At 57.1% G+C, this 23,792-nt stretch overlaps 1 protein-coding gene across 3 annotated transcripts in view; it reads right to left on the reverse strand.

Annotated features, from left to right (window-relative positions):
- ABR (ABR activator of RhoGEF and GTPase) overlaps window positions 1-23,792 on the reverse strand; it is a 180,102-nt gene that overhangs the window by 21,163 nt on the left and 135,147 nt on the right. For 2 of the 3 annotated variants that reach the window (XM_079905368.1, XM_079905369.1), the window contains 4 exons: window positions 23,520-23,624; window positions 22,528-22,602; window positions 19,696-19,793; window positions 19,164-19,295 (listed from right to left, as the gene is read on the reverse strand). In XM_079905368.1, the coding sequence (XP_079761494.1) occupies window positions 19,164-19,295; window positions 19,696-19,793; window positions 22,528-22,602; window positions 23,520-23,624 (410 nt within the window). Of the gene's footprint in view, window positions 1-2,921; window positions 3,398-19,163; window positions 19,296-19,695; window positions 19,794-22,527; window positions 22,603-23,519; window positions 23,625-23,792 lie in introns of those variants that run through there. The other variant, XM_079905370.1, reaches the window with a different exon arrangement.

Below are 23,792 nucleotides of genomic sequence, written 5' to 3' on the forward strand. Positions count from 1 at the left end.
CTTGGGTGGTGGGGAATTCCCAGACCCATGTGGCAACCCCTCGAAGCAGAGGCAAGGTCATCAGGAACCATCCTCAACTCTCCCCCACTCCCCTGGACCCTGCCAGTTCAGCCTGAGTCCCTACCTCCAGCCAGTATCTGGCCTGTTCTGGGTCTGGACGTCTTCACCTTGGCTGCAGGGCAACAGTAGGGGCATGGATTCCTGTCCCTCCCCATCCCTGCTGCCCAGAGACAAAAACTTCTGGCCTGGCCGCTGCTTCCCTGGGGCACTCCTAGCCTCTCTGGCTCCCACGTGACCCCATTAAAACCTTTGGACACTTTGTGGGGTAGGGATGGGATTCCTCGTTCAGTCCTTCTCCCTCCCAAGTGCAACCTAAGGATCTAGAAACAGGCAGGATGGGAGGAAGACCAGGCACTGAGCCTGGTCTTGAGTGTGATTTAAAGCCAAAAAAAAAGGAAAAGGAAAGCAGAAATGTGAAGTTAAACGCTGAGAGCACTGGCAGAACCCACAAACTCAAATGCCACGTGTCTCCTCTGCTCAATGCTTGCACAACAAGCCAACTGCCAAGTCAGAGTCTGGAGTGAGGCTTCAGCCCCAGGACTCTCCTCGGGGACAAGCACAACCCCAAACAGAGCCCCCCACTGAGGACACAAAGGAGAGCCTGTGAGTGGTCCCTACTGCCCCTCTTCCAGCAAGCGCAGACTCCTGGGGCCAGAGGCTCCACAGGCTAACACTGGGCTTTCTCCATTCAAACAGACTCTTTAGCCCCAGCACGGGGTCCCCAGATGACTCACATACGCCCCCCTCCAGGCTTCACGAATCTTTAGTTAAGTGGCAGCAGGAGGGCCACAGGTGTCTCAGGCATCCACAGCATCACATCCTTGTGGCAAAGTTAAATGAGGAGTTAATGAGGTGACCCCTCCTGTCAGGCTGGGCAGTACCTGGCACCCTTCCCCCACCCACCTAAGCTGCTGCCTGATCCCAGCCCCCTCGTCTGGCAGTGAGTCTGCTGCACTGAAAAAAAACAGGTTAATGCAGCTGGGGAAAGAAGGGAGGTGGGCAGCGGGTCTGGCTCCACAAGCCTGCCTGCTCCCCCACCAACCCCGGGCACAGCAAGGCGGGCACAGCAGGGTGAATGAATGTCCCTCTGTCACCCACGGTACAGACCCTTGTGTCTGTGACACCAACATACTTTGTCACACAGCAGGAGCTAGAGGACTGAATCACCCGCCGCACAGAGCATCCCAGCGCCACAGCCACCCTGCAGTTGCATTGATGCCAATCAGCTCAGCAGCCCAGAGCCTGGCTGGCCTGCCACTCTTGCCCAGAGGGCACCGTCAGACACAGAAGTGTCAGACGCCACCAGAGGTGAAGCTGGCTAAAGGATTCCTGAAGCGGCTTCTTGGTTTTGCTAGTCACTAATGCCCAGGGAAAAGAACTGAAAGTCCGGAGTTTCAAGGTTTAGAAACTGCCCCCTACCTGCCACCCCCCAACCCCAGCAAAGGGGCAGGTAAACCGGAAGGACTCTGTTTGGCTGGGACTGGGCCAGGAACCTGCTGGGTCACTTTCTCGCCAACCTCTAGGTCTGGAAATGGACAATGAGCTTTGGGCTGGTGTCTGCTGGCCTCAGCAGGGGTTGGGAAGGGGGTACAGGCAGGGGATGGCTCCGGGCTGCCGGGCACAGACAGCTGCCTCAGCACAGAGGGGCTCTGGTAGCAGCTGAGGCCAGCAGGGCTCTGCTAGCCTCGTCCCTAGAGAGGCTGAAGGTGACACAGGGGCCAATGCAGGACAGCTCAAGTTGCTGCCCTGCCCAGCACTTTCCAGGACTGATGTCCCCGCTGGGAGGTCACGTATGCCCCGTTGGAAGAGGATGAAAGTAGATAAGGAGACAACGGGCCCCAGATCACATCCTCTTGCAGGTGCCAGGAGCCTCTATGCTGGCTGGCAGTGAGGACCTGTGCAGAGGGACCCCCCTCGGGCCCCCACGGGAGGGCTTTGAAATCCCCCCCAGCAGCACAGACTAGCCAAGCCTCTGTCATCACTACCTGGAAGGACAGGCATGGCCCTGGCCAGCCGGGACAGGCACCCTGCGACATGTGCTTAGGTGGTTAATCTGGTCTACGGTTACCAAGCGCTCACTGTGTGCTAGGCGATGGCCTGGCTCCTCCTCAGATGCCCAATGCCAGGGCCCAAAGCCAGCCCTGCGGCAGCCTGCCCAGCTGCAGGACAGTCAGCTTCTATCTCAGACTTTCATCCCCGCCCAGGTCTGGGGCGGCAGGCAGGACGGGCAGTCTGCCCTGGCTCAGCTTGGTCTGAGCTGCCTGCTGGGTCAGGAAACCCCTGGCACACTGACTGAGTTGCCTGGTGCCTGACTAGCACTGGGCCAGCAGGCCTCTGGGTGGTCCCTGAAGAGGTAGCCTATAGCCCCCAGACCCGGCAGCACCGCCAGCTCCCCACAACCCCAAAGAAACCTCACACGGCCGGTGGTACTGAGGTGCTTCCGCCGGTGCCCCTCTGCAGAAGGGGCGGCCACTGGACGCAGGGGGTCGGGCCTGGGCTGGGCACTGTAGGGGAAACTGAGACCCAGGAGCCCCTCGCCCCATCTGTTCATATTTCTACCCGCAGAGGCGCAGAAAGCAGGCAGGCAGTCCTCTCCCACAGGAGACAGCCCCCCTCTTCCTGAGACAGGGACAGAGGCAGAGAGAGCGGGGCTCGGAGGCTGGGGTAGCAACAGCGTTAATCATCACGTTAAGGCCACTGAGAGCCAACCCCAGCTTACCCCAGCCTCTGTCCCAGGGTCCCTCAGTCAGGTAGGAGGCGCAGTGAGCTCCGAGAAGGGGCGGCCCAGAGCCCCAGCAGGCCCCCCGCCCCCCTCAGTCCCTCTCGCCCACCCTCGCCGACCCCTCGAGCCCCTCGGGCACCTTCTGGCGGAGGAGCTTGCTGCGCACGCGGCCCCAGAGCCGCGCGCCGGTGTTGGGGGGCCGCTTGCTCCCCGGCTCCTCCAGCGGGTCCAGGCAGCAGCGCTCCAGGGGCTCGCACACCGCCTTCAAGCTGCAGTCGGGCTGAGGCAGGACGTCTGTCATGCCGGCGGCAGCGGCAAAGCCCGACCCGACGGCGAGCCTGCCCGCGGGGCCAGCTCAGCTCCGGGGACGGGGAGGCGGGGAGGCGGGGAGGCGCGGGCCGCCGGGGCTCCGGAGCCGCTGGAGGGAGGGTGGGAGCGGGCGCAGCCTCAGCCAGCCGCCGGGACTGTTACTCGAGCCGGGCAGGGAAGCGCATGGTGCGGGGCTCCGCTTTCTCCTCCCTCTGCGTCCTCCCTCCCCGGAGACACCGCTGGAGCAGCAGCGGCTCGCTGGTCCCGGCCAGGCTAGCGGGAGGCCAGCCCCGAGCGCGCGGCACAGCGCCCGAGGCTGCCGGGGAGCCCCCGCCCCCAGCCCCCCCCAGTGGAGGAAGTGACTCAAAAGAGGCGCGGGAGGCTGCCCCCTCCAAAACACCCAACCTCCCGGTTTTAACTCTTGGCAGGCTGGGCCTCCTCCACACCCATCCTTCGGCCCTCCCTCCAGCCCCTCCTAAAGTAAGGTTGACAAGCAGCACAACCAGCCAGGCCCTTCCCCTCTAGAGCCCTGGTTAACCCCTTCCCCACCAGGCGGCGCCTCGCTGCTGGGGTGTCTGCGGGAGGCTGGGGGAAGCCAGAGGGGGTCTGCAGAGCCCAGGGCTCAGGGCCAGGAGCCATCAACAGCTGCCCCTGTCCCGGGCAGAGGACCAGTCCTGCCCCGGGGTTCTACTCCTGCCCCAGATGCCTCCCTCAATGCCAACTCGGTGACAGGGCCCGACCCGCGTGGACTCCTGTGGAAAGGATAAAGAAGATCCCTAGCTGGGCAACCTCCTGGGCTTTCGCAGCCCCAGAGGGAATCAGCTACTATGGACCTTCTCTGGGGACATGAGCAAAAAAATCCAAGGACGACACGGGTTACAGATGCCCAGCAAGAGGTGCTCCTCTCACGGGCCACTTCTAACCATCACTGGTGCCCTTCACCAGAAAAGCCAAAAAAAGGGCTGTGCTGCTGGGGGCAGAGGACGTCCACTGACAGAATGGCAACAAAAGCCACTCTGTGCTGGGTGCCTTGGGATAGAGAACTAAGAACTTGTTCTTGACTCTCAGGTTGATGAATGTTCATTTCACAAGGTAACAAGTCAGTGTCCGGTGTTTGGAGAACAGAGAAAGGCCTGAACCCCAGATGATTAGGGTCCACACACCCCAGAGGCGCCCAGGCATCACACCCTGTAGAGTTTGGCATGGGGGGAGGAAGGAAACCAGTATTTTCGCAGTGCCAACCATGAGCCGGGTCCCATGCAAAGGGTGTTCAAGTATCTGCTGGCGTTGAAGCCTTGCGACTTCTGTGCCGTTGGTGGTATTGTTTAGAGTTGTGAGGACTGGGGCTCAGGGAGATGAAGTTCTCGCCTGAGGTCACAGAACTGCAGCTGGCTAGTGACAGGCCTTCTCCAAAGGCCCTGGTGCTCACAACCACTGAAGTGTGGCTGGTTCTCTGGATTCGGGGAAAAGAGGTGGGTCAGGCCACCAGGGCAGGGGGGTCGGGGCCCAGAAGCAGCCCCTGGCGTCTGGAATGCACCTGCTGAATCTCAACCAGCGCACATGTCTTGGGGTTTATCATCAGAGCCCGCGGTGCTTTTGCAGAAAGGGGCGGCTTCACCACAGAGGGAGCCAAGCCTTGATCATGACAAGAGACGCCCTTCACCGAGCTTACTATGCGACAGGCACCACGCTAACCCTCCGCTTGGAGTACCTCACTCACTGCTCCCCCAACCTGAGGAAGTATGTCCTCACATCCCCATTTTTCCATCTGAGGAAACTAAGGGTATAGAGAAGCTAAGCCACTTGCCCAGACCAGCCTGGGCCAGGCCACGCACAGAGGTCTGGCTAGGCCCTCACCACTGTGATATCCCAGTGTGGCAGGGTCTGGTCCTGTGCTGCCTTCTGCCTGGAGGTGAACGTGGAGTCCTGGAACTCTGCTGGACGCTGGTGGTCCCTGCAGGGTGGCTGGGCCAGCCCCATCTCTTCTAGGGCTTCATGCTCCACACCTGCTTCTGCACAGTGCAGACAGGGCTGGGCGCCGCCAAGGCTGCACAGAGCCTCCTGCTACCTGAGCTAAAGTTGCCCAAAGCCAGTGCAGCTAAGTGGGGCAGAGCCACAACCGTTTTCCCAGTAACCCCTGAGTGGGAGGGGGAGACCCACCAAGGCAGGGACATGCCTGTGTCCCCTGCCCGGCCAGGGCCTGAGCCACCCTTCTTGACCCACCCCTGACCTGTTCTCCCAGGGCACCTGGGGGCCACCTCTGAAGAGAATCTCCCTCCAGCCCCATGAGTGGTCAGCAGCTGCCCCCACCAGCTGCACAAAATCCACCTCCTCCAAGGGTTCACCCATTCCTGTGGTCTTCACCTCTTCATCCCAGTGATTTCATTCAAGAGGTACTGACTGAGGGCCTGGCTATGTGCCCAACCCTGGATAGGGGCTGGGGAATCACAAAGATGAATCAAAAGGCTGTGCTTGACAAAGCTGACAACCCAAAAGAGGAGAGGAGACAAAGGCTTAAACACCTCTTAACAGGAGGCAGAAAGGCATTCACGCATCTGGCATTTACCAATCGTGCACCTACCACACGTCACACCCAGATGGACAAAGCATCATTTTTGCCCTCAAGAAACCCAGTCTTATGCCGCAAGAACAGCACAGATCAAGTGCCACGAAAGCTGAGAGAAAGGAGAGGAAAATTCTAGCCAGAGAGAATCAGGGAAGGCTTCCTGGAGGAGGGGTTGGCATGGGCCAAAAGAGAAAAAAGGATCACCCTCCCTGGCTTTGCTCTGCATCCCTCAGCTAATGGGCAAGTGCTGGTTGTGTAACTGGCCGGTAAGGTGCCATTACAATTGCTAACCACGTTCACCTGCTGCAGACACATGGTGCGTGCTGGGCACTGCCAACTGTTAACTTCAGAACTGGCCCCTCACTGGCTTTCTAAGGTTCTCTGTCCTCTATCTGGGTCACATGCCACAGGATGCAGTTTGGGGGATGTCGAGTAAGGTGCGTCCCCCGCCAGGTGTGCGGGAGAAGGGGGGCAGTGCAGATCCTCTTCCCAAAGCTTTATACTTGTCTGTCTTAGGAACCCCGGGCTCAACACTTGTCTGGGTAAAGCAAGCTCTGATTGGATGGAAGATGGCCAACTGGTCTCCATGGTGACATAAGCGCCTTAGCAGATGGATAGCTGTTGGGAGGCTCTTCCCTTGAGATGCTCATCTTTCCTTCCTCCCTGTGGGCTGGGGGTTCTCTCTAGGGACAGTACAGATTTGCCTTCTCTTCCCCAAGCCTGACTCACTGCTTCCTGGAAGCAATGGTCTAGGAGCAGGCTGCAGCGGGGGGGTTGGGCAAGACAAATGATCCTAGGGAGTTCCTCAAAAGCAGCCGTCTGAGTTCTGCTCCCTCCAGCCCACCACAGACCCTTCCTCAGCTTCACTGGGTGGGCTAGGCTCAGGCTGTCCCGGCCACCCTGGAAGTGACGGCACCCCTTTCCCCTCTGTCCATCCTGGCAGAACCGGCCTCTGAGGATGAGCAAGGGCCCCCTGTCTGGATAAACAGAGCCTGGGTGGGAAGGCCCATATGAACAGATGTCGCTGCCTTTGGAATTAAAAACATTCCTAGTAGACTGTCCCATCTTCCCTCACCCCCTCCCCAGGCTCTCTGCCAAAGGAATGAGAGGGGCCGTCGCCAGGGAGGTGCAGGGCAGGACCCTAGGTTACACCGAGGGAGAGGTATACACCTGGGGTGGCTGGGACCGGCCACCCAGCACAGCTATGATTGAGGCAAAATCAGGCTAAAGTGATCAGCAGAGGCATCACTGAAGAAAAAAAAGGTCAACAGGGAATGTATGCAGCCTGAGCTGTGTGGGCAGGAGAGGCAGGGACTGCCACCAGTGCGGCACGGTGACAGCTGGGGATGGACGGCTTCCAGGCAAATCCTCCAGCCTGTGAACACGAGGAGGAAGTTTCTTTCTCAGAACCCTGGGATGCTGCTGCTACTTCTCTGGAGTGACCTCCTTTTCCCCACTGCAACGACTTTCATCTTCCCCTCAGTCCAGACTGGGACCCCGATTCCCTGCCCCTATCCTCCAGCCAAGTGACTTGGAGGCAGGAAAGGGGGTTTCTGAGCAGCCAGCTAGACCAAGGCCACAGGCACCCCAGCGAGGACAGCCTGGGAGTGAGGGGGAGGGGAGAGCCCCAAAGGGCCACCCGGAGAGGCTGGGTGCAGGAGCGGGAGCTGGAGAGGAGCCTGGGATGGCGCTGAGGAGGGCCGAGAGGGGTGTGGTCCGGGGTCAGCCAGGTGCGCTCCCTTCAGCCCCAGGGGAGCAGAGCTGGGAGGCAGGGTGTGGGTGGAGAGCAGGTGGCGTGTGAGGCTGGGAGGGCTGCAGAAAGGAAGCCCATGGTGGTTCCTGCCCAGAGACAGGCACCGGAGTCCAGCCCGAGAGAGAACCAGCAGGGCGGCAGTGCACGGGAGCCCGGGGCCCACGCAGAGGGTGTGTGAGTTGGCAGGGAGGGTGGCACACCGCAGGGAAACTGTGAGAAAGGGGGGCGGGAGAGTCCCTTTAAAATGAATGGCCCTGGGGTCTCTGCATTCCTAACGTGTGTTCTCACCTTGTTCTGTACCGATCCTAACCCAAACTGTGGATCGGAAGGGCAGAGGTCTTCAGACGATGAGAAAGTGAGACCCGTTTATGTTTTTCCATCCACACTTTTTGAGCATCTGCTATGTTCCAGGTCTGCATTAGGCCTGGGGACAGGAACGCTTTGCTCAAAGTCACTGAGTAGCCAATGGCAGAGCTGAGGCTAGAAGCTACTTTTTCGCTCATTTACCCATTCATTCATCACTGACTAGATAGCCACCACATGCCAGGTGGGGAGGACCCTGAACAGGTCACAGCTCACTTGGAGCTGTGAAACTCCAAACCGAGCCCTAGCCAACCCACCGCTGACCCGCCACCCAAGGAGATAAGTGCTAGCAACTGGGGACTCTTCCAGGCATCTAGGCCAGGACTCCGGGGTCTGGGCCCTGCCTGCTAACAGCTGTGCATGGGGTTACAGGTCTCTAAGGCCTGGAGCCTCAACTCTGTAGATTAGTGGTTACCGGTAGCTTTAGATGGCCACCTGAGAGGGAGCTGGGGAGCGGCTTCCAGGATGTTGGGACAGGCGGCAGCCAGGACTCAAAGGTAGTCGCTCTGCAGCCCAACCTCAAGGTGTACCATGACCCTCCTGTCTCCCAAGGCCTGGCCTTGGAGTCAGAGGACAGTGCAAAGCACGGGCTGTTCTGCACACAGCCTCACCCTCCACTCTGCCTGGCCAGCCCAGGCTGGTGTCTCGAGGGTGCCTGGTGGCTCTAGGAGAGGCTGAGACAGCCGCAGGGCTTGCCTGCTTCAGGACTGTCCTAATGTCCTAATGGGCCCTGGCAACTCCTAGTAATTCTCACAGCATATTTGGTCACGGAAAAAGGGTGGAAAATCCACTTGAGCCTTTGGGAACATCTTGTATACCTAAAACAAAACCCACCAGGGATGGAGTGGGTAGAGCACACCCACCACACATCCATCCATTCCTTCCCACACAACTCATGGATGGAACTCACAGCCAGACTGACACCCAGACCCCCTTGGCCGCTTGCCTGCTCCCAGGACGGAGGCAGTATGGCCGGGGTCTCCCAGCACAGCCAGGGGCCTGAGCACCCCAGGGGGCCTCCCAGGCTGCAGACTGAAAACACAACAGCCTCAGGCAGGGGGGTTTGAAAGTAGGTCAGGGTCCGCTGAGCCTCCATGCTTTTTTTCTCTTTTGCTAATATTAAGCAACTCTTTTCCACCCACTCTGAGCTCCAAATGAACAGAAGACAGCTCCCGGGAGCCACGGAACCAGGGTGTGGGTCCTGCCTGGTCACTGTGGCAGCCACTCCCTCTCTCTGGGCTTAGTTTCCACACCTGTCAAACAGGATCTTGGACGAGACAAGTGGTCCGCAGTGAACTTTTTTTAAGCAGAGGATACAGCCCGCTTTCTTTCTAAATGAAACCTTAGGCCAAAGTCTCCCTGCCCCCAATCAGCTAACGGCAGAAGCAGGGAGCAGAGGCCCCTGGCTGAAGTGGGGTTTCAGGGCCCTACCCACTCACACTGCCGTTGTCCACCACTCCCTGCCTTGGGAGCACCTCCTCGGTTGCCCCAGTAATCCCCAAGCCCCTCAGACTCTGAAGCCTCTGGTCCTCCTTTAAGGACAGAGGCTTTAAAGGAGGACAGTTCCCATGAGAACTGCTATTCCTCTACCACGGCCATTGGCCCTCGCTCCCCTCCAGGGTGGGCAGATGTGGAAGTCGGGAGATTAGGGGCTTTTTAAGGAAACTTTTGGGTCAGAGTCCTGGATCCGAAGCTCATGTTTTATCTCTACTTTTCTCCCTGCTTTGGGAAAACTCTGGGCCTCTGCTTTGCTGGTGTGGGTTCCCTTCGGTGGCCTTACAATAGGATAACGCTTATCTCATGGAGTCAGTCTGGTTGGTGTTTTCTGGGTCACCTCCGGCCTGAAGCCAGTGTAGCTCAGCTCTTGCCTCCAAGGGTGTGAGCAGGCTATGCCTCGCTTCCCCTGTGCCAGCCCATGGGGAGCGGGTGGCACCTGGCGGTCAGACCCTCACCAAGAGCCCCCACTGCCCCCACGGCTCGTGCCACGGCCAGGCGGGGCTGGGTGAGGCGCTGAGGTGGGCTGTGCAGCGCCCACAGCGAGGGAGAGCCACACGAGGCGCCCCCGATCGGCATTCACGTACAGCCTCAGCCCTCACTCAGGGAGTCCCTGGCAATTCCCCTACTAAGTCCTTTTCTCAAAGGTTTTGAATAAAATCAAAGACAGGACCATCCCAGGAGGCTGAAGCTGCAGCCTCCGCCAGCAGGGAGGTGAGCGGTTACCGGGAGCGAGCAGTAAGCCAGGTACTGTTACCTCCCAGGACTCATCTGGTCCTTGCACAGGTTTGAGAGGGAACACACAGAGAGGTCACCTCGCTGTTAGATGGTGGAGCTGCGATCAAACCTGGGCCTTCTGCTTCTGAGTCTAGGAGCCCCCGGGGCCCAGAGCTGGGAGAGCACCCTCTTTTGGTTTGTTGAGAGGCGGGATTGTTCTAAGGGCCTGAAGGAATCAGTTCCCAAGGTCCTCTCCAGATCAGCTTCTCTGTGCCTCTCACCTCTCCCAGGTAAGCAGGGGGCATTCCCACGCAGGGCAGGAGGCAGAGGAGACCCGTGCCTCCGTCTGCTTCCTGCCCAATGCTTCCTGTCTCCAGAACCCCTTGGGCGGAGCCCAGGCTCCCGAGATCAGGAACACCCGGAGACGGAGGTAGCTAAGCGGGGGCCGGAAGAGAGAGGTTGTCCTACAAGTGTCGGGAGGTCTTTGGACAGCCGGGGGCAGGATTCTACGAGATCCCCTCTCGTAGGATCCTGCCCCTGGCTCTCCCGCATCCCGCTGCCCACTCTGCTCTCCAAGTACAACCGAGCCATCCAGACCTGCCTTGAAGAGGGACAGCAGGTGAGGCACTGGACAGTGAACGGGTCTGAAACAGCTCTAGTCACCTGGGCCCTGGGAGGAGGTGGTGTCAGAGGCAGGGAGAGGAACAGTCCCGGTGCCCCCGTCCCTCCCCGTGGACGTGTGCTCCTGGGCCGGCACAGTGGTGATGATGGCAGCGAAGGGAAGAGCCCCCCATGGACCTGCTGAGAGCAGGAGGCAGCATGGATATAAAACACGGCCTCTCGAGGCAGACGCTTCCCCTGGACGTGCACACCCAGCCCAGGCCGAAGGCAGGGGAGGGGTCCATCTTCCAGGGAGAGGCTGGAAAGCCACACCCTGCATGGCCACTGCGGTGTCCCAGGGTGGGGAGCTGCCTAGCTGCCTCCCTGCTGGCAAGTTTTCTCCCAGCTGCCCTTCCCCCCAATCCGAGTCACAACCGGCCACTCTCAGGGGACAGGGCCTGGCTGTGGTCAGTGTGGCCTGAAGGATGCATGGGAGAAGGTGTTAAGGACACCCGGTAATGTCCCCTGTCTTTCCACACAGGGAGGGACCCAGGCACCCAGCTGTGAGGAACCCGAGTGGAAGGGGTTCTGGGTCAACCAGGCCAATGCCCCAGAGCCCAGCTCCAGGGCAGTAAAGCTGGGATGCTTGACGCTTGGGCAGAGTCAAACGGGGACAACAGACACCTCGGGGGCCAGAGGGAGGGACGTGGGGTGGGGGAGCCCTCGACTCCTGCCCTAGCAGCCTCCCGACCTGCACTCACTCCGAATTTCCTCATGCCCTGCAGAGTAATTGAAACCAGAAGTAGTTCCCGCTGACAATGACCCCTTGTTCCCAGCTCATCACTCACTCTGGGCCTGACCACACCACGCCGCCGAGCTGAACGCGGCTCTGAGGGGGATGAGCCCAGAGCTGCTCAGCCCGGGGCGGGGGCACAGCAGGAAACCTCAGGCTGGCAGGTCGTGAGGCCCCAACCTTGACCTCCTGCCCACTCCGAGGTCGGTTCATCAAAGCTGGTCTGACTCCAACAGCATAAGAAAACAGATGTGGCCTCAGCCAGCCTAAGGCCCAAACACAGGGGCCACTTGCAGGTGACAGCCTTTGGGAAGGGGGTTTGCTTGACAAGCTACACCCAGAATCCCTGCAGGAAGGCGGAGGACAGTGGACCTGGACCTGCCGGCTTGGGCAAAGGGCTGTCATCACTAGACAAGGACAGGCTTTGTGCCAGGTCCTGTGCCAAGGGCCTCACGGACTTTCCCCTTCTGTTCTCTTTACCACCCATTTTACAGATGAGAAAACTGAGGCTCAGAGAGGTAAAGTAACCTGTTCTCCCAACTCATGAATGGAGAAAGCTAGACTGAAGCCCAGATCTTTCTGGCCTCAAAGCCCCTTCAACACTGACTGAATGGTCACAATTCTCCTCTGTTCTCTTCACTACATGGGGAGGGAGGTCCTGTTCATTCTTTGCATCCACCACACAGTGCCTGCCCCTTAGAGGGAGTTCAACAAACAGAAATGCGGGAATAAACTAGTGAAAGCGTGGATGTGCACGGACCAGCTCTTTCAGGGACATTCCATCCTTTGAGCCTCGCAACAAGCCTCTGATAGAGGCACAGTGGGGATAATTGTCCCCATTTAATAGATGAAGAAACTGAGGCCTCCGAAGGTCAAGGGACCTGGATGCATTTTCCCACCCCCAGCCCAGTGTTCTACCTACACTGTCAGGGTACCTGCACTCCACACTCCATCTATCTAAACCACTGACCGAGGGGAAGACAAACAAGTTAGGAAAGGAGGGGCAAGGAGACAGGGATGCCTAACCTGGGGGAGAGAAAGCCAGCGGGCGGCAGCTGTTTTCTTCAACTAGAAGAGGCTAATGGTGACAGATGTAAGCTTTTATATGTAGAATGGATAAACAACAAGGTCCTACTGTATAACATGGAGAACTATACTCAGTATCCTGTGATAAACCACAATGGAAAAGAATATTAAAAAAAGGATGTGTATATATGTATAACTGAATCAATTTGCTGTATAGCAGGAATTAACACAACATTGTAAATTAACTATACTTCAATAAAAAAATATTGATTGAAAAAAAAAGAGGCTAGGGCTTCCCTGGTGGCGCAGTGGTTGAGAGTCCGCCTGCCGATGCAGGGGACACAGGTTCGTGCCCCGGTCCGGGAAGATACCACCCACATGCCATGGAGCGGCTGGGTCCGTGAGCCATGGCCGCTGAGCCTGCGCGACCCGAGCCTGTGCTCCGTAACGGGAGAGGCCACAACAGTGAGAGGCCCGCGTACCACAAAAAAAAAAAAAAAAAAAAAAAAAGAGGCTAGAGCTTCCCTGGTGGCGCAGTGGTTAAGAATCCACCTGCCACTGCAGGGGACACAGGTTCGAGCCCACATGCCATGAAACAACTAAGCCTGTGCGCTACAGCTACTGAGCCTGTGCTCTGGAGCCCATGAGCCACAACTGCTGAAGCCCGTGCGCCTAGAGCCCGTGCTCTGCAACAAGAGAAGCCACCGCAATGAGAAGCCCACGCACCTCAACGGAGAGTAGGCCCCGCTTGCCACAACTAGAGAAAGCCCGCACAGCAACGAAGACCCAACGCAGCCAAAAATAAAATAAATAAATAAATAAAACAAAATCTTAAAAAGAGGCTAATGGTGACCAGTTGTGTCCTGGGGGGTTGGGGGGCCTGATCTCCTGTGACAGCTGGAGAGAGATGAGCAACCAGGGGTGGGGGAGGGGGCGTGGTAACCCTGGGTCTGGAGGGAAGGAGGCTAAGAGACCATGCTCTTCTCCTCACTTAAAAGTAAGGAAGTCTAAGGCGGAAACAACCCAAATGTCCATTGGTGGATGCATGGATAAACAAAATGTGATCTATACGTATAATGTTATGCAGCCTTAAAGAGGAAGGAAATTCTGACACACGCTGCCATACGACATAGATGAACCTTAACGACACTGTGCTAAGTGAAGTAAGCTAATCACAGAAGGATAAGTATTGCAGGATTCCGCTTACACGAGGTACCCAGAAATCGTCAAAGTCATAGAAAGTAGAATGCTGGTTGCCAGGGGCTGGGGGAGGAGGAATGGAAAAGTTACTGCTTAACGGGTATGGAGGTTCCGTTCGGGAAGATGAAAGGTTCTGGAGACGGATGGTGGTGACGGCCACACAACAGTGTGAATGTTAATGAATGCCTCTGAATTGTAAACCTAAAAATCATGAAAATGGTACATTTCATGGTATATGTATCTTACCACAGTTGAACAAAAAAATAAGAAGGTCTAGATATTGTCAGATGTACCAATCTGGGCTCTGAGAACACACCCAACTCCTGAAGGCAGGGGACTGGCCTTCATGACCTCCTCTGAGTGTCATTTCTAATAGCTCCGACCTCTCACTTCCAAGCTTCCAAGTGGTCAGGTCAAGAATGTCAAAGAAATCACCCTCCTTTCCCCTTCAGACACAGGCTCCAGGCTCCAGATGGGAAGAGGACAGAGGGCGAGGTTCCCAAGGGGTCTAAATGTTGCAATGAGGGGGATGGGGTGGAGGGAGTGAGAGGGAGTTACCACTACAGGCATCAGGACAGCTAGAGCTTCCTTCTTGGCCCGGAACCCTGTCCCAGCTCACCCCAGGGTCTTGAGCTCTCCTATGGCCCAGGGGACCACCCCTAGCAGGCTCACAGGAAAGTGTAGCTGTGTCCCACCAGAGGGAACAGGGCCGAAGGTTGGGGGCCCGTCCCCAGGCTTGTGGCTGAGCTGGGAAGCGGGGGAGCAGGGGCATGAAGGGGATCCCAGGTCTCAGACCCCTCTCTAGTCTGAAGTCAGTGGCAGGAACTGAGCTGTGAAGTCCTCAGGGAGAACTCTCCCCTCTGGCCCAGCCAGTCATCGAGGGCTGGATCCTGGGAATATGCTAATCAGCCTGGGAGCAGGTCCCAGTAGGGGACAGCACATCTGGAGCCTGGAGCAGCATGGTTGGAAATAGACTGGGACAAACATACAGGAGTCCCCTAGGGCCAGGGAGCCAAGGCAGAAGAAGGGGGGGCCTCCTGGCTGAGGGGTTCCTGGGCTGGGCAGGGGCGGGGCAGCAGGGAGGAAGCAGACAGTGGGGGTGGCCTGGATGGAGAAGTTGGAGGTCTGGGGAGGGAAGGGAGGGCTCAGAAATGCACCAAGCTGGTGGGATCTTCTACTAAATTTGCAGTGACGAAGGGCTGACCCCTAAGAGTCACAGGCTGACATCCAGGTCTCCCCCTGCCCCGTTCACTCATTTGCCCAGCAGCTGACCAAGCACCACCAAACTGGGATCAAGATCCCGAATCTGGAGCCTTTGCTCAACCACTAATGAGCTGTGTGACTGTGGCTACGTCACTCACCCTTTCTGGTCTCAGTTTCCTTCTCCCCTCAAAACAGGATTGGATGAAATGCCCTCCAGGATTCCTTCTGGCTATAACCCTACCGATCCCCCTTTTTTCGTTCATTCCTTCAACCTCCCTCTTACTTGCACGGCTCACAACCCCTCCAGCCCAGGGCAGGCGGGCTCCTTAATTTCCTGGGATACTCCCTGTGCATTCCTGCCTCCCTCCCTGCTCTGGGCCACGTGGGCCCTTCCCCCAGAATGCCCACCCCGCTGCTCTCTGCTGATGCAGAGCCTGCCCACCTTGCTAGAACAGCAGAGCCTTAAAATGGTAATTAATGTGCTGGCCATTATGTAAATGATTTTTATAAAGTACTTTGGACAATGTAACAAGAAAGGTAATTATAAAGACTACGTTCAGACCTAGAAAAAAGGGGGTTTATGGTAATGCTACTTGAAAACAGAAAAAAAAAATACGCACCATCATTAAAACCATATAAAAATCTGTATACCTGAGGAAGGGAAAAGGCACAAAATAAGATGGCTGTTTCAGAGGAGTGGCAGTAGGGACGGTCAGTGATTACGTTTCAAGTCTCATTATTATTATTGCAATTCTCTTTCTAATATAAACACTGCTTTTGGAATTTAAAAAACCCAGTGCTCTCAAATCCCTCACTCCACCTCCTCCTGGAAGCCTCCCTAACTCCAGCCCACAATGATCTCTCCTTGTTTGAATTCCTGCAGCACAAGTTTCCATCTCATTATGCAGGGAACGGTGGGAGGCTTGCCCTGGAGAGGGCAGGGCAGGGGCTCTGGAGACTCCAGGCTCTCCTACCCTCTGGCTGCCTGGGCTTGGGCAGGTTCCTTAACCCTTTCGTGCCTCAGCTTTCTCATCTTTAAAACTGTGATAACTTTCCTACCCCACAGGGTACTGTGAAGATCTCCCGGGGTAACAGCTGTGAGCATTAGCCCAGTGCGGGCTCACGCAAAGCTCTCTGATGTGACCACCCCCACCCCCACCCCCACCCCCACCGTCAGCAGCCCAGCATCACCACCATCTCCCGCATCGTTATTGCCACCTTGCCTTGTTCCCTAGTGGCGTGGCATATATCGATACTCTCGTCTTTCCAATCTGGCAGGCGATTCCCTGAGGCCAGGCCCCTGCACCTCAGAGCAGCCAGTCCGTCAGGGGCACACTGCAGAAGCAGAGGAAGTCCCCCTTCCCTGGCTCTTTTCCACGCACACTCATTCTGCTTCCTTCCAGGTACACCAGGCAGACACGTCCCCTGAGGGGAGCTAAGAGGACTCCAGACAAAGGCTGGAGAGGGATGCGGGGCTGGGAAATCACCCCAGCTCCTTCTCCAGGCCACTAGCCATGCAGTGCCCTTCACCCAGGCTGGGGCGTCCCCTGATGAAGGCCTGGGCCATGGAGACACAGCACAGAGGAGGGAGCAGGGCCTTCCCTGCTCACCGTCAGCGGAGGCACCAGGGCCTCAGTGTCCTCATCTATAACATGGGGTGGATACAACCATCCTTTCCCTCACAGAGCTGTCGCAAGGATCACGCGAGAACATTTGGGAACGGGCCTCCAAGAGCACAAGTGCCGGACACACATGTTGCTGATTAGCGCTGCCATTTGTCTGTCACTAACTGCTGCCCCTTCCTCACCCCCCAGCCTGCCGCTGCAGGGTCCCTGCCCCCATTGCCACATGAGGCCAACCCAGAGAGGGAGACTCATTTTGGAGCAAATGCCCGGAGCTTAGGAGACGGGATCCCTCGCTGTTCTCTAGATGAGCTGAGGGAGGACAGGCTTAGAAAGAAGTGGGAGCAACAGGAGTGGGCCTTCTTCCCCTGCCTTTCTTTCAGGCCACCTGAACATCCCCTGAACACGGCCCCTACTGTGAGGCCACCTTTCGCTCCATCCTCGGCGCCCGCTGAAGGGGAAGAGGACCGAGGGCCAGAGGCTGGTTCCAATTCTCTTCCTTGGACACGAGGTGGGAGGGGAGGTGGGAGTGAGCTGTGGGAACAGACACCGTTCTGTGGCTCCGTGGGGTTCAGTGCAGTCTCTCCAACCCAGCCCGGTCATCCTGGGTGGCTCCGAGGGTAGTCCCAGGGTGAGAGGACTTTACAAGGCATGGCACACCCCTGGTGGGGACAGCCCGCCCTCTGATCCACAGGAGGGAGGGCAAGACAGCTCCACATCTGAGGACAAGGCCTGGGCCTTGGGGAGTTGAGGGCTGGGAAACTTCACAGCCCTCCAGAGGACGCTGTCTCTGAACCGGAGGCTCACAGGCCCAGGTCAGCTGGCAGCAGGAAGGTTTGTGTTTCTTTTAATATCAACTCCCAGGCATTTAACATTCCTCGAAGCTTAAACACAGAAACATTTTCCTTACCAGACTGTGCTTTCTGCTTTGCCAAACATAACCTGGCTTCCTCCCCTTCCCCCACCGCCTCCATCTGCTCCTGTCTCCAAGATGTAATGATTTATGGTGTGTTTCCCCTGGGGCCCGTGCAGCTGACAGCGGTGAGAAGGAGGGAAGCAACAGGGCTGCAAGTCCAGGTGGGGACAATGCCTTCGAGCCCTGGAATCCGGGTGCTGGGGGGTTGGCGCCCACGGTGCTTACTGAGCTGGCTGCCCAGGACACCCTTTTAAACTCTTCCATCCTGCAGCCACTAAATGACCCGGGGGCGTGGCCACCGGTCACGCTTCTTGGCTGGGTATCTCCCGGGGCTGGACGGGCCGGGGATGTGCAGATGGGGCCCCCATCCTCATCCCTGCAGGAAGTAGCTTCCCGGGACTGAATCTAGAGCTCACTCTCATCAGCTCCCATTTCCTAAATAATGAAGGACCGGCTCATGGTTGCCTGGCAGCACTATCTCCCTGGCAACGGTGCTGAAGAGTGAGGTGCAGGTCCCCAGCATTAAGAAAGGATGTGCTCAGGAACATGGGGTGACATGAGGCAGATGGCTGGGCCCCCGCTGAATGATGCCATCTCCCTTGTTCAAACACAGGAGCCTGAGACAGGGGCGGGGCGGGGGGGGGGGGGCGGCGCACGCAAGTCCCCAAGGGGACACTGCCACCAAGGACACCCAGTCAAGAGTCAGGTACCAAACTCTGCGGCCTCAACAGTGCATCAGAGAACAAATGCTTCCTGTGAGAAAGCATCATTGTGCTCCCCGCACCCAGATCACATCTGGGGCAACCGTTAAGAAGCCTGTATGTATACGTATAGCTGGTTCACTTTGTTATAAGGCAGAAAATAACACACCATTGTGAAGCAATTATACTCCAAGAAAGACGTTTTAAAAAAATAATTAATTAAAAAGAAACCTAGAGTACCCAAGGCCCACGGCTCAACGGCAGGGTGTCAGTTAGCATTTCCTTTGCATGGTCAGAGAATCCACACCCAAAGCAGGCTACTTGTGTCAAAAGCACGAGGCCATACAAGGTGCCAGATGGAATGTGGATAGCTCCACACTCAGTGGCACCCCTCCAAGCCTGCATCCCCTTGACAGGTAAGTGCATAGCAGCCATCTTCAAAACTGGCAGAACTTCCAAAGACACAGGCTGCAAACAAAGCCCTTTTCCCTCTGTACATTTGTAAGGCACCAAAAAACGTAGCTGAGGCATATATACTCTCACCCTGCCCCTGCTCGTACCACAGGACCCACCCTAAGCCAATGAACTCCTGGCACAGGTGAGTCAGCCCAGCAACCCTAGCAACAGGTCAGAGACCAGCCCCCAGCAACTCAGCTGGATCCTAAGCCCTTCCGGTCCAGTGGCCAATGCTTGGGGGGGGGGGGTGTCTCACTCCTCCCATGGGAGACAGGGCTAATCCAACACAGCTCTCACGGATACAGCCTCAGAATCCTTCTTAACACAGTGTTCCTGGGAAAAGCCACTAGTAGGCTAAAGATGGGATGTGAAAACAAAGGTAGCTGTCATCCTTATTGTCCGTCCTGCAGGAGTGTGGACGATCCACTGGCACCAGATGTGGAAGCCCAAGGAACCAGGCACATGTGGGCTTCTGGGGCTAGAATAAGACACCATCTCCAGCAGGGGAGAATAACCACCTCGGGGAACGCTTCTCAGAACAGCTTTGAACCCAAGTCACAAAAGGCCAATCACCCTGACCAAGAAGGTGGAGAAGAAGGACGCCTTCCCCACTGGCACCACCTCCTGACAGCTCCCCGAGCCTTGCCCTGGTGCCCTCTCACCTGGATCTGCCCTTTGCCCATGATCTTGTCCACGATCTCGTTGTTGTCCTTGTTGACCTTAGTCTTGTCATAGCACTTCTCGTAGCACAGGATCCTCAGGGACTGAGACCCCTCCAGCTCAATCTCGAACTCCTGGGGAAAGAAGGGACAGGGTCCTGAACCTCCAAAGCTGACCTGGCTTCCCAGTGGCTTCCCGCCCCACCATTGCAAGGGTGAGAGGGGGTGAGGTGGGCCTGTGAGGACCGCGTCGTGAGGCCTGGCGCAGCGTCCTCATTCTCTGGAGATCCAGAGGCCTCCGAATCGCTGAGGAAGTGGAGTTTAGGGCTTGAGCTGTAACGCCGTAAATACAAACCCGAGATCAGAGCCAGAGAAGCAGGGAGGTGGGGGCAGAGGGGGCAGAGGGACAGAGCTGGCCCAACAGCAGGCTTGGCTGTCCTGGACCAGCCAATAGCACATGAGCACCAGGAGTGGGATGGGCACGGTGGGGGACAAGCCCAGGGGTCCCCATGGGGACACCAGCCCCTCCACTCACCTCGTCCCACTTGGGCTCTGTTGTGTCCCGGAACACCCTGGTTTTGGCTTTGCTGACAAAGTAGCCAAAGGAATCCACCTCCAGGGTACAGTACAGGTCTGCGGGGGGACAAGCAGAGACACACCGAGTGAGGCCCGAGGCTCAGGAACCCGGGAGGGAAAGGGGGATCACTCATCGGTCCCCCCAGCATCCCCATGGGCGGTCTGCAAATCCACACACTCCCTCCCGGGCTCAGGCCCTGGCAGTCTTCCCCTCCATGGGTGGTGCCAAGGCTGTTTCCCAGGGTAATGGTGTGTGTTGGAGGGTGGCTTTGGGGCACTACAGCCAATCCTCTGCAGTGTGAATCATGAGGCCAGGGGCAGAGGTCAGAGGATGGACATAAGTGCCCCTCCCAGGCCCCAGGAGCTGCCCAGCTGGGCCATCCTCCATCAGAAGGGCTTTCCTACAGAGGGGAGAGCGGGTACAGCCATCCCTGAGTTGCCTCTAACTGGGTATGACAGAGACTAGATGTAACCGGGTATCCGAGCCCAACAGGCTGTGAGCGCAGGTAAACAGGGGAATGATGCGGAAGGCCTGACGCACCCTGGCCTCCATCAGAGCAGAGACGCGTCTGGGTGGCTGAGAGATGGAGGGGCGTGAAGGGCCCCTTAACTGATTCTGCTACGAGCGAACCCTTTGTCAGGGGCCAGGGGACAGTTCCTGGGATAAAAGGAAGGGCTTTGCAGTCAGACTGTCCAGGTCAAACCCCAGCTCTGCACAGACCCCCTACCTCTGTGCCTTCCTGCCCTCATCTGTAAGTCAGGAATGATGACGGTGCCTGCACCCCAGGCCTAATGTAACGAGTTTACTATGACAAGAAGCCGTGGCTGAAGATTCCCAAGGCTTAACTCCCTGAGTCAGAATGAATGCCTGAGTGGGTCAGGGGGCCGGGGGAAGGAGAAGGCGAGGACGGTCTGGAGGTGAGGGGAGACCCTGTAGCAGCACCTCACCCCATGTCTGAGCACCCTGACCCAGTTTGAGAGGTAAAACCCCTGCTCTGGGGCAGTGGGATGCCCCACCCCTATGGGCCTGCTCCCTGAGGCCCATCCCAGCCAAAAGGACGCAGAGAGACAGTAAGCAGGAGACATCTGGGCACCTGGTCCAGCTCAGTGGGCAGCAGACTTGGGTGTGTGTCACAGCCCCGAGGAGCTGACTGACCAGGAATATTCCTGGGCCACCCCCTCGCCAGGGGATTCTGTGGGTGTGGGGAGGGTCCTGGAAGCTGTCGCATGTACCACCAGCACAGCCTGGAGTGATGAGAGGGGTGGTCCTGGCCACATCGAGAGAAGGGCTGCTCTAGAGGCAAAAACGTGGGCTTCAGCGTCAGAGACACCGATTTGATGCCACCACCTGTGTGCCCTACTGGGCCACCTGGGAAAGTCCCTGGAGCCTGCTGGGCCTCAGCCTCTTTGTGTGCCAAGTGGGAATGGCATCAGTGACCTCAGAGGGATGCCAGGAGAATCAGAGCAGATAACGCACCTGAAAGTGCTTTGAACGTGTCAAGCACTATCCACTTGCTGGCCACGTGTGCGTTTTCTCCAGCATCTAGTAAGGGACCGAGGCACACAGTAGGTGTCTGGAAATAAACTACTTTGTTCAGCATTTCTGAGCTCCTGTTCATCCAAGGATTAAGGAAATGTGGTTTCTGTTCTCTACGAACTCATAGCAGAAGAGGCAATTTATTTTAATTTAATTTAATTCTTTTTTTGCGGTACGCGGGCCTCTCACTGCTGTGGCCTCTCCTGTTGCGGAGCACAGGCTCCGGACACGCAAGCTCCGTGGCCATGGCTCACGGGCCCAGCCGCTCCGCGGCATGTGGGATCTTCCCGGACCGGGGCATGAACCCGTGTCCCCTGCATCGGCAGGCGGACTCTCAACCACTGCGCCACCAGGAAAGCCCGAAGAGGCAAATTTTAAGTGACAAAACAGTATGACAGGTGCTGCCTTGGGGTGATGGGAACACAGAGAGGGGAGGCAGATTTACTGCAGGAATTCAGGCTTCACAGTGAATGTTTATTAAATGACTGTTTGCGAGCCAATGGCATAACCTCTCCGTGGTGCTCTGCAGGGAGAGAGGCAAAGGGCAGATCTCATCCGCCAGAGGGGAAAAGAGGGAGTGAGAGGAGTCAGGAGCCCTGGGTTTCTGATCCTACGTGATGTTAAGTCCTTTTATCCTCTGTGACTCAGTTTTCTCATCCGGCAAATGGGGAGAAACTATTAGCTGTCTAACTGACTCACAAATTCCTACAGGGAGAAAAATTAGATAAAAATGGAACTGTATTTTGTGAAATACTAAGAACTGCACTGATGTAGTAGATGGTGATTTAGAAGGAAAAAGAAAGTGTGTGTGGCAGTGTGCTGGCACTACACATACAGGTCATATTTAAGCCTGCTCTTAGGTCTGTATTAACAAGCATGATTGCCTTTTATGGAGAAAGAAGCTGAGGCTCAGAGAGGTTAAGTGACTTGCCCAAGGTCACACAGCTTGTAATCGGCAGATGTGGGATTGGAGCCCCGTATTTCTGATACCTGGGGGTGGGGAAGGGCTTGGGGAAGAGCAGACCTTGGAGACAAAGGGCAGGGATGATCCCCCGCCAAGAGGAGCTGGTTTCTGGCCTTTGGGAGAATGCCCCACATCTCAGAGGAGCTGGCAGGGTCCCAGCCTGGGCAGACAAGAGCAGAGCAGGTGAGCAGTGGGAGGCCCTATGCAATGGGTCCACAGGGACTTTCTGCGAAAGGATGAACAATGGCTCACCCAGCCTCTTCCTGGGGCTGGTGGCCAGGGGTACTTACTGGCTGACTGTTTAAACCCCTTGGCAGAGTGGACGATGACATGGAGGAAGCCATAGAGTCCTGGAGACTCGTCGTCTGCAAGAGAGAAAAGCCCCCAGGGAAGGGGGTGATGAGAGGCCTGCTTCTTCCCCTCCTCACCCCAGGCTGGTTGGATGCAGAAAGGGCGGGAGACAGTCTGTGCCTTGGTCCGACAGCACCACCTGGTGTCCAGATGAAGAAGCTTCCACAGTCCACTGCTTCCGGGAACGTGGGCCGATGCTCCTTTCTCCCTCCACTCAGCCTGGGTGGCCAGTCCACACCTTCCTCCTGGGCCAGGGACTTCGTCCCATTTCCCGCGGGCACTTTCCCTCCCCCATGAATCCTGCCTAACTCCTGGCTGCCCGACTCAGCTTAGCCTTCCGAATTTGAAATTAACCAATATTAAGTCACTCTGTGCCAAGCAAAGAGAAGGTCCAGCTCTGCCTCCTCTTTGGGACATACGGGGCAGATGACCCCCACTGTGGAGGAGAGCTTGCTTTCAAACCCCTCCCTTACTCCAGAACCTCCCACAGGCTCCTCAGCTTGAACAACATACTCCGTTGTTTGGCATTCAAGGCCTTCTAAGATCTGATCCCTAGAAACTTTTAGCCATATTTCTCATACACTACTCTCATCCACCTACCCTTCCCCTCCGCCACCACCCTGCTCCATGAACTGGCTTCCATGAACTGACGACCTCAGGAACATATTAACACAATCCCAGTGCACCAGGGCGCCAGATCTTCTCTCCAGCCAGAGGTGGCCAGGGAGTAGCTGGGGCTGTCTGGAGACTCAGCAGAGAACAACCCCTATTCAAACTCTCTGTGTACCTGGCAACTGAGTCTTCCCAGCCCAGCAGAGCAGAGATCAGCTATTTGTAGCTGAGTGTCTAGCTAGGTCTTTGTGCAAGGCCCCAGCAATGCCCTGGGGGCTTGGACCTGCTGATTTGAGTAACCTTGGGTTCCAGATCTTACCGTCTTTATTGCTGGTGACAGGAATGTTGTGTACAGTCCTAAGTTTGAAACAGGATCCCGTGAGCACCTGGAGCTCCACTGAGCTCAGGACAAAGGCCTGGAGATCTGCAGGAGGAGACAAGAGAGAGGGGAATGTCACCACAGGTCCACTAGGACCTACTGCTCTTTCTTGGGGGCTACTGCAGGAAAAAAGCTGAGCTCTAGGGGCAGAGTGGGTCACTGGCAGGGAGGGAGAGTAGACATTCAGCTGGGAATAGTCACGGGTGCTGCTGG

This window comes from Stenella coeruleoalba, assembly GCF_951394435.1.
Source record: "Stenella coeruleoalba genome assembly, chromosome: 19".
In the NCBI taxonomy this organism is placed as follows: domain Eukaryota; kingdom Metazoa; phylum Chordata; class Mammalia; order Artiodactyla; family Delphinidae; genus Stenella; species Stenella coeruleoalba.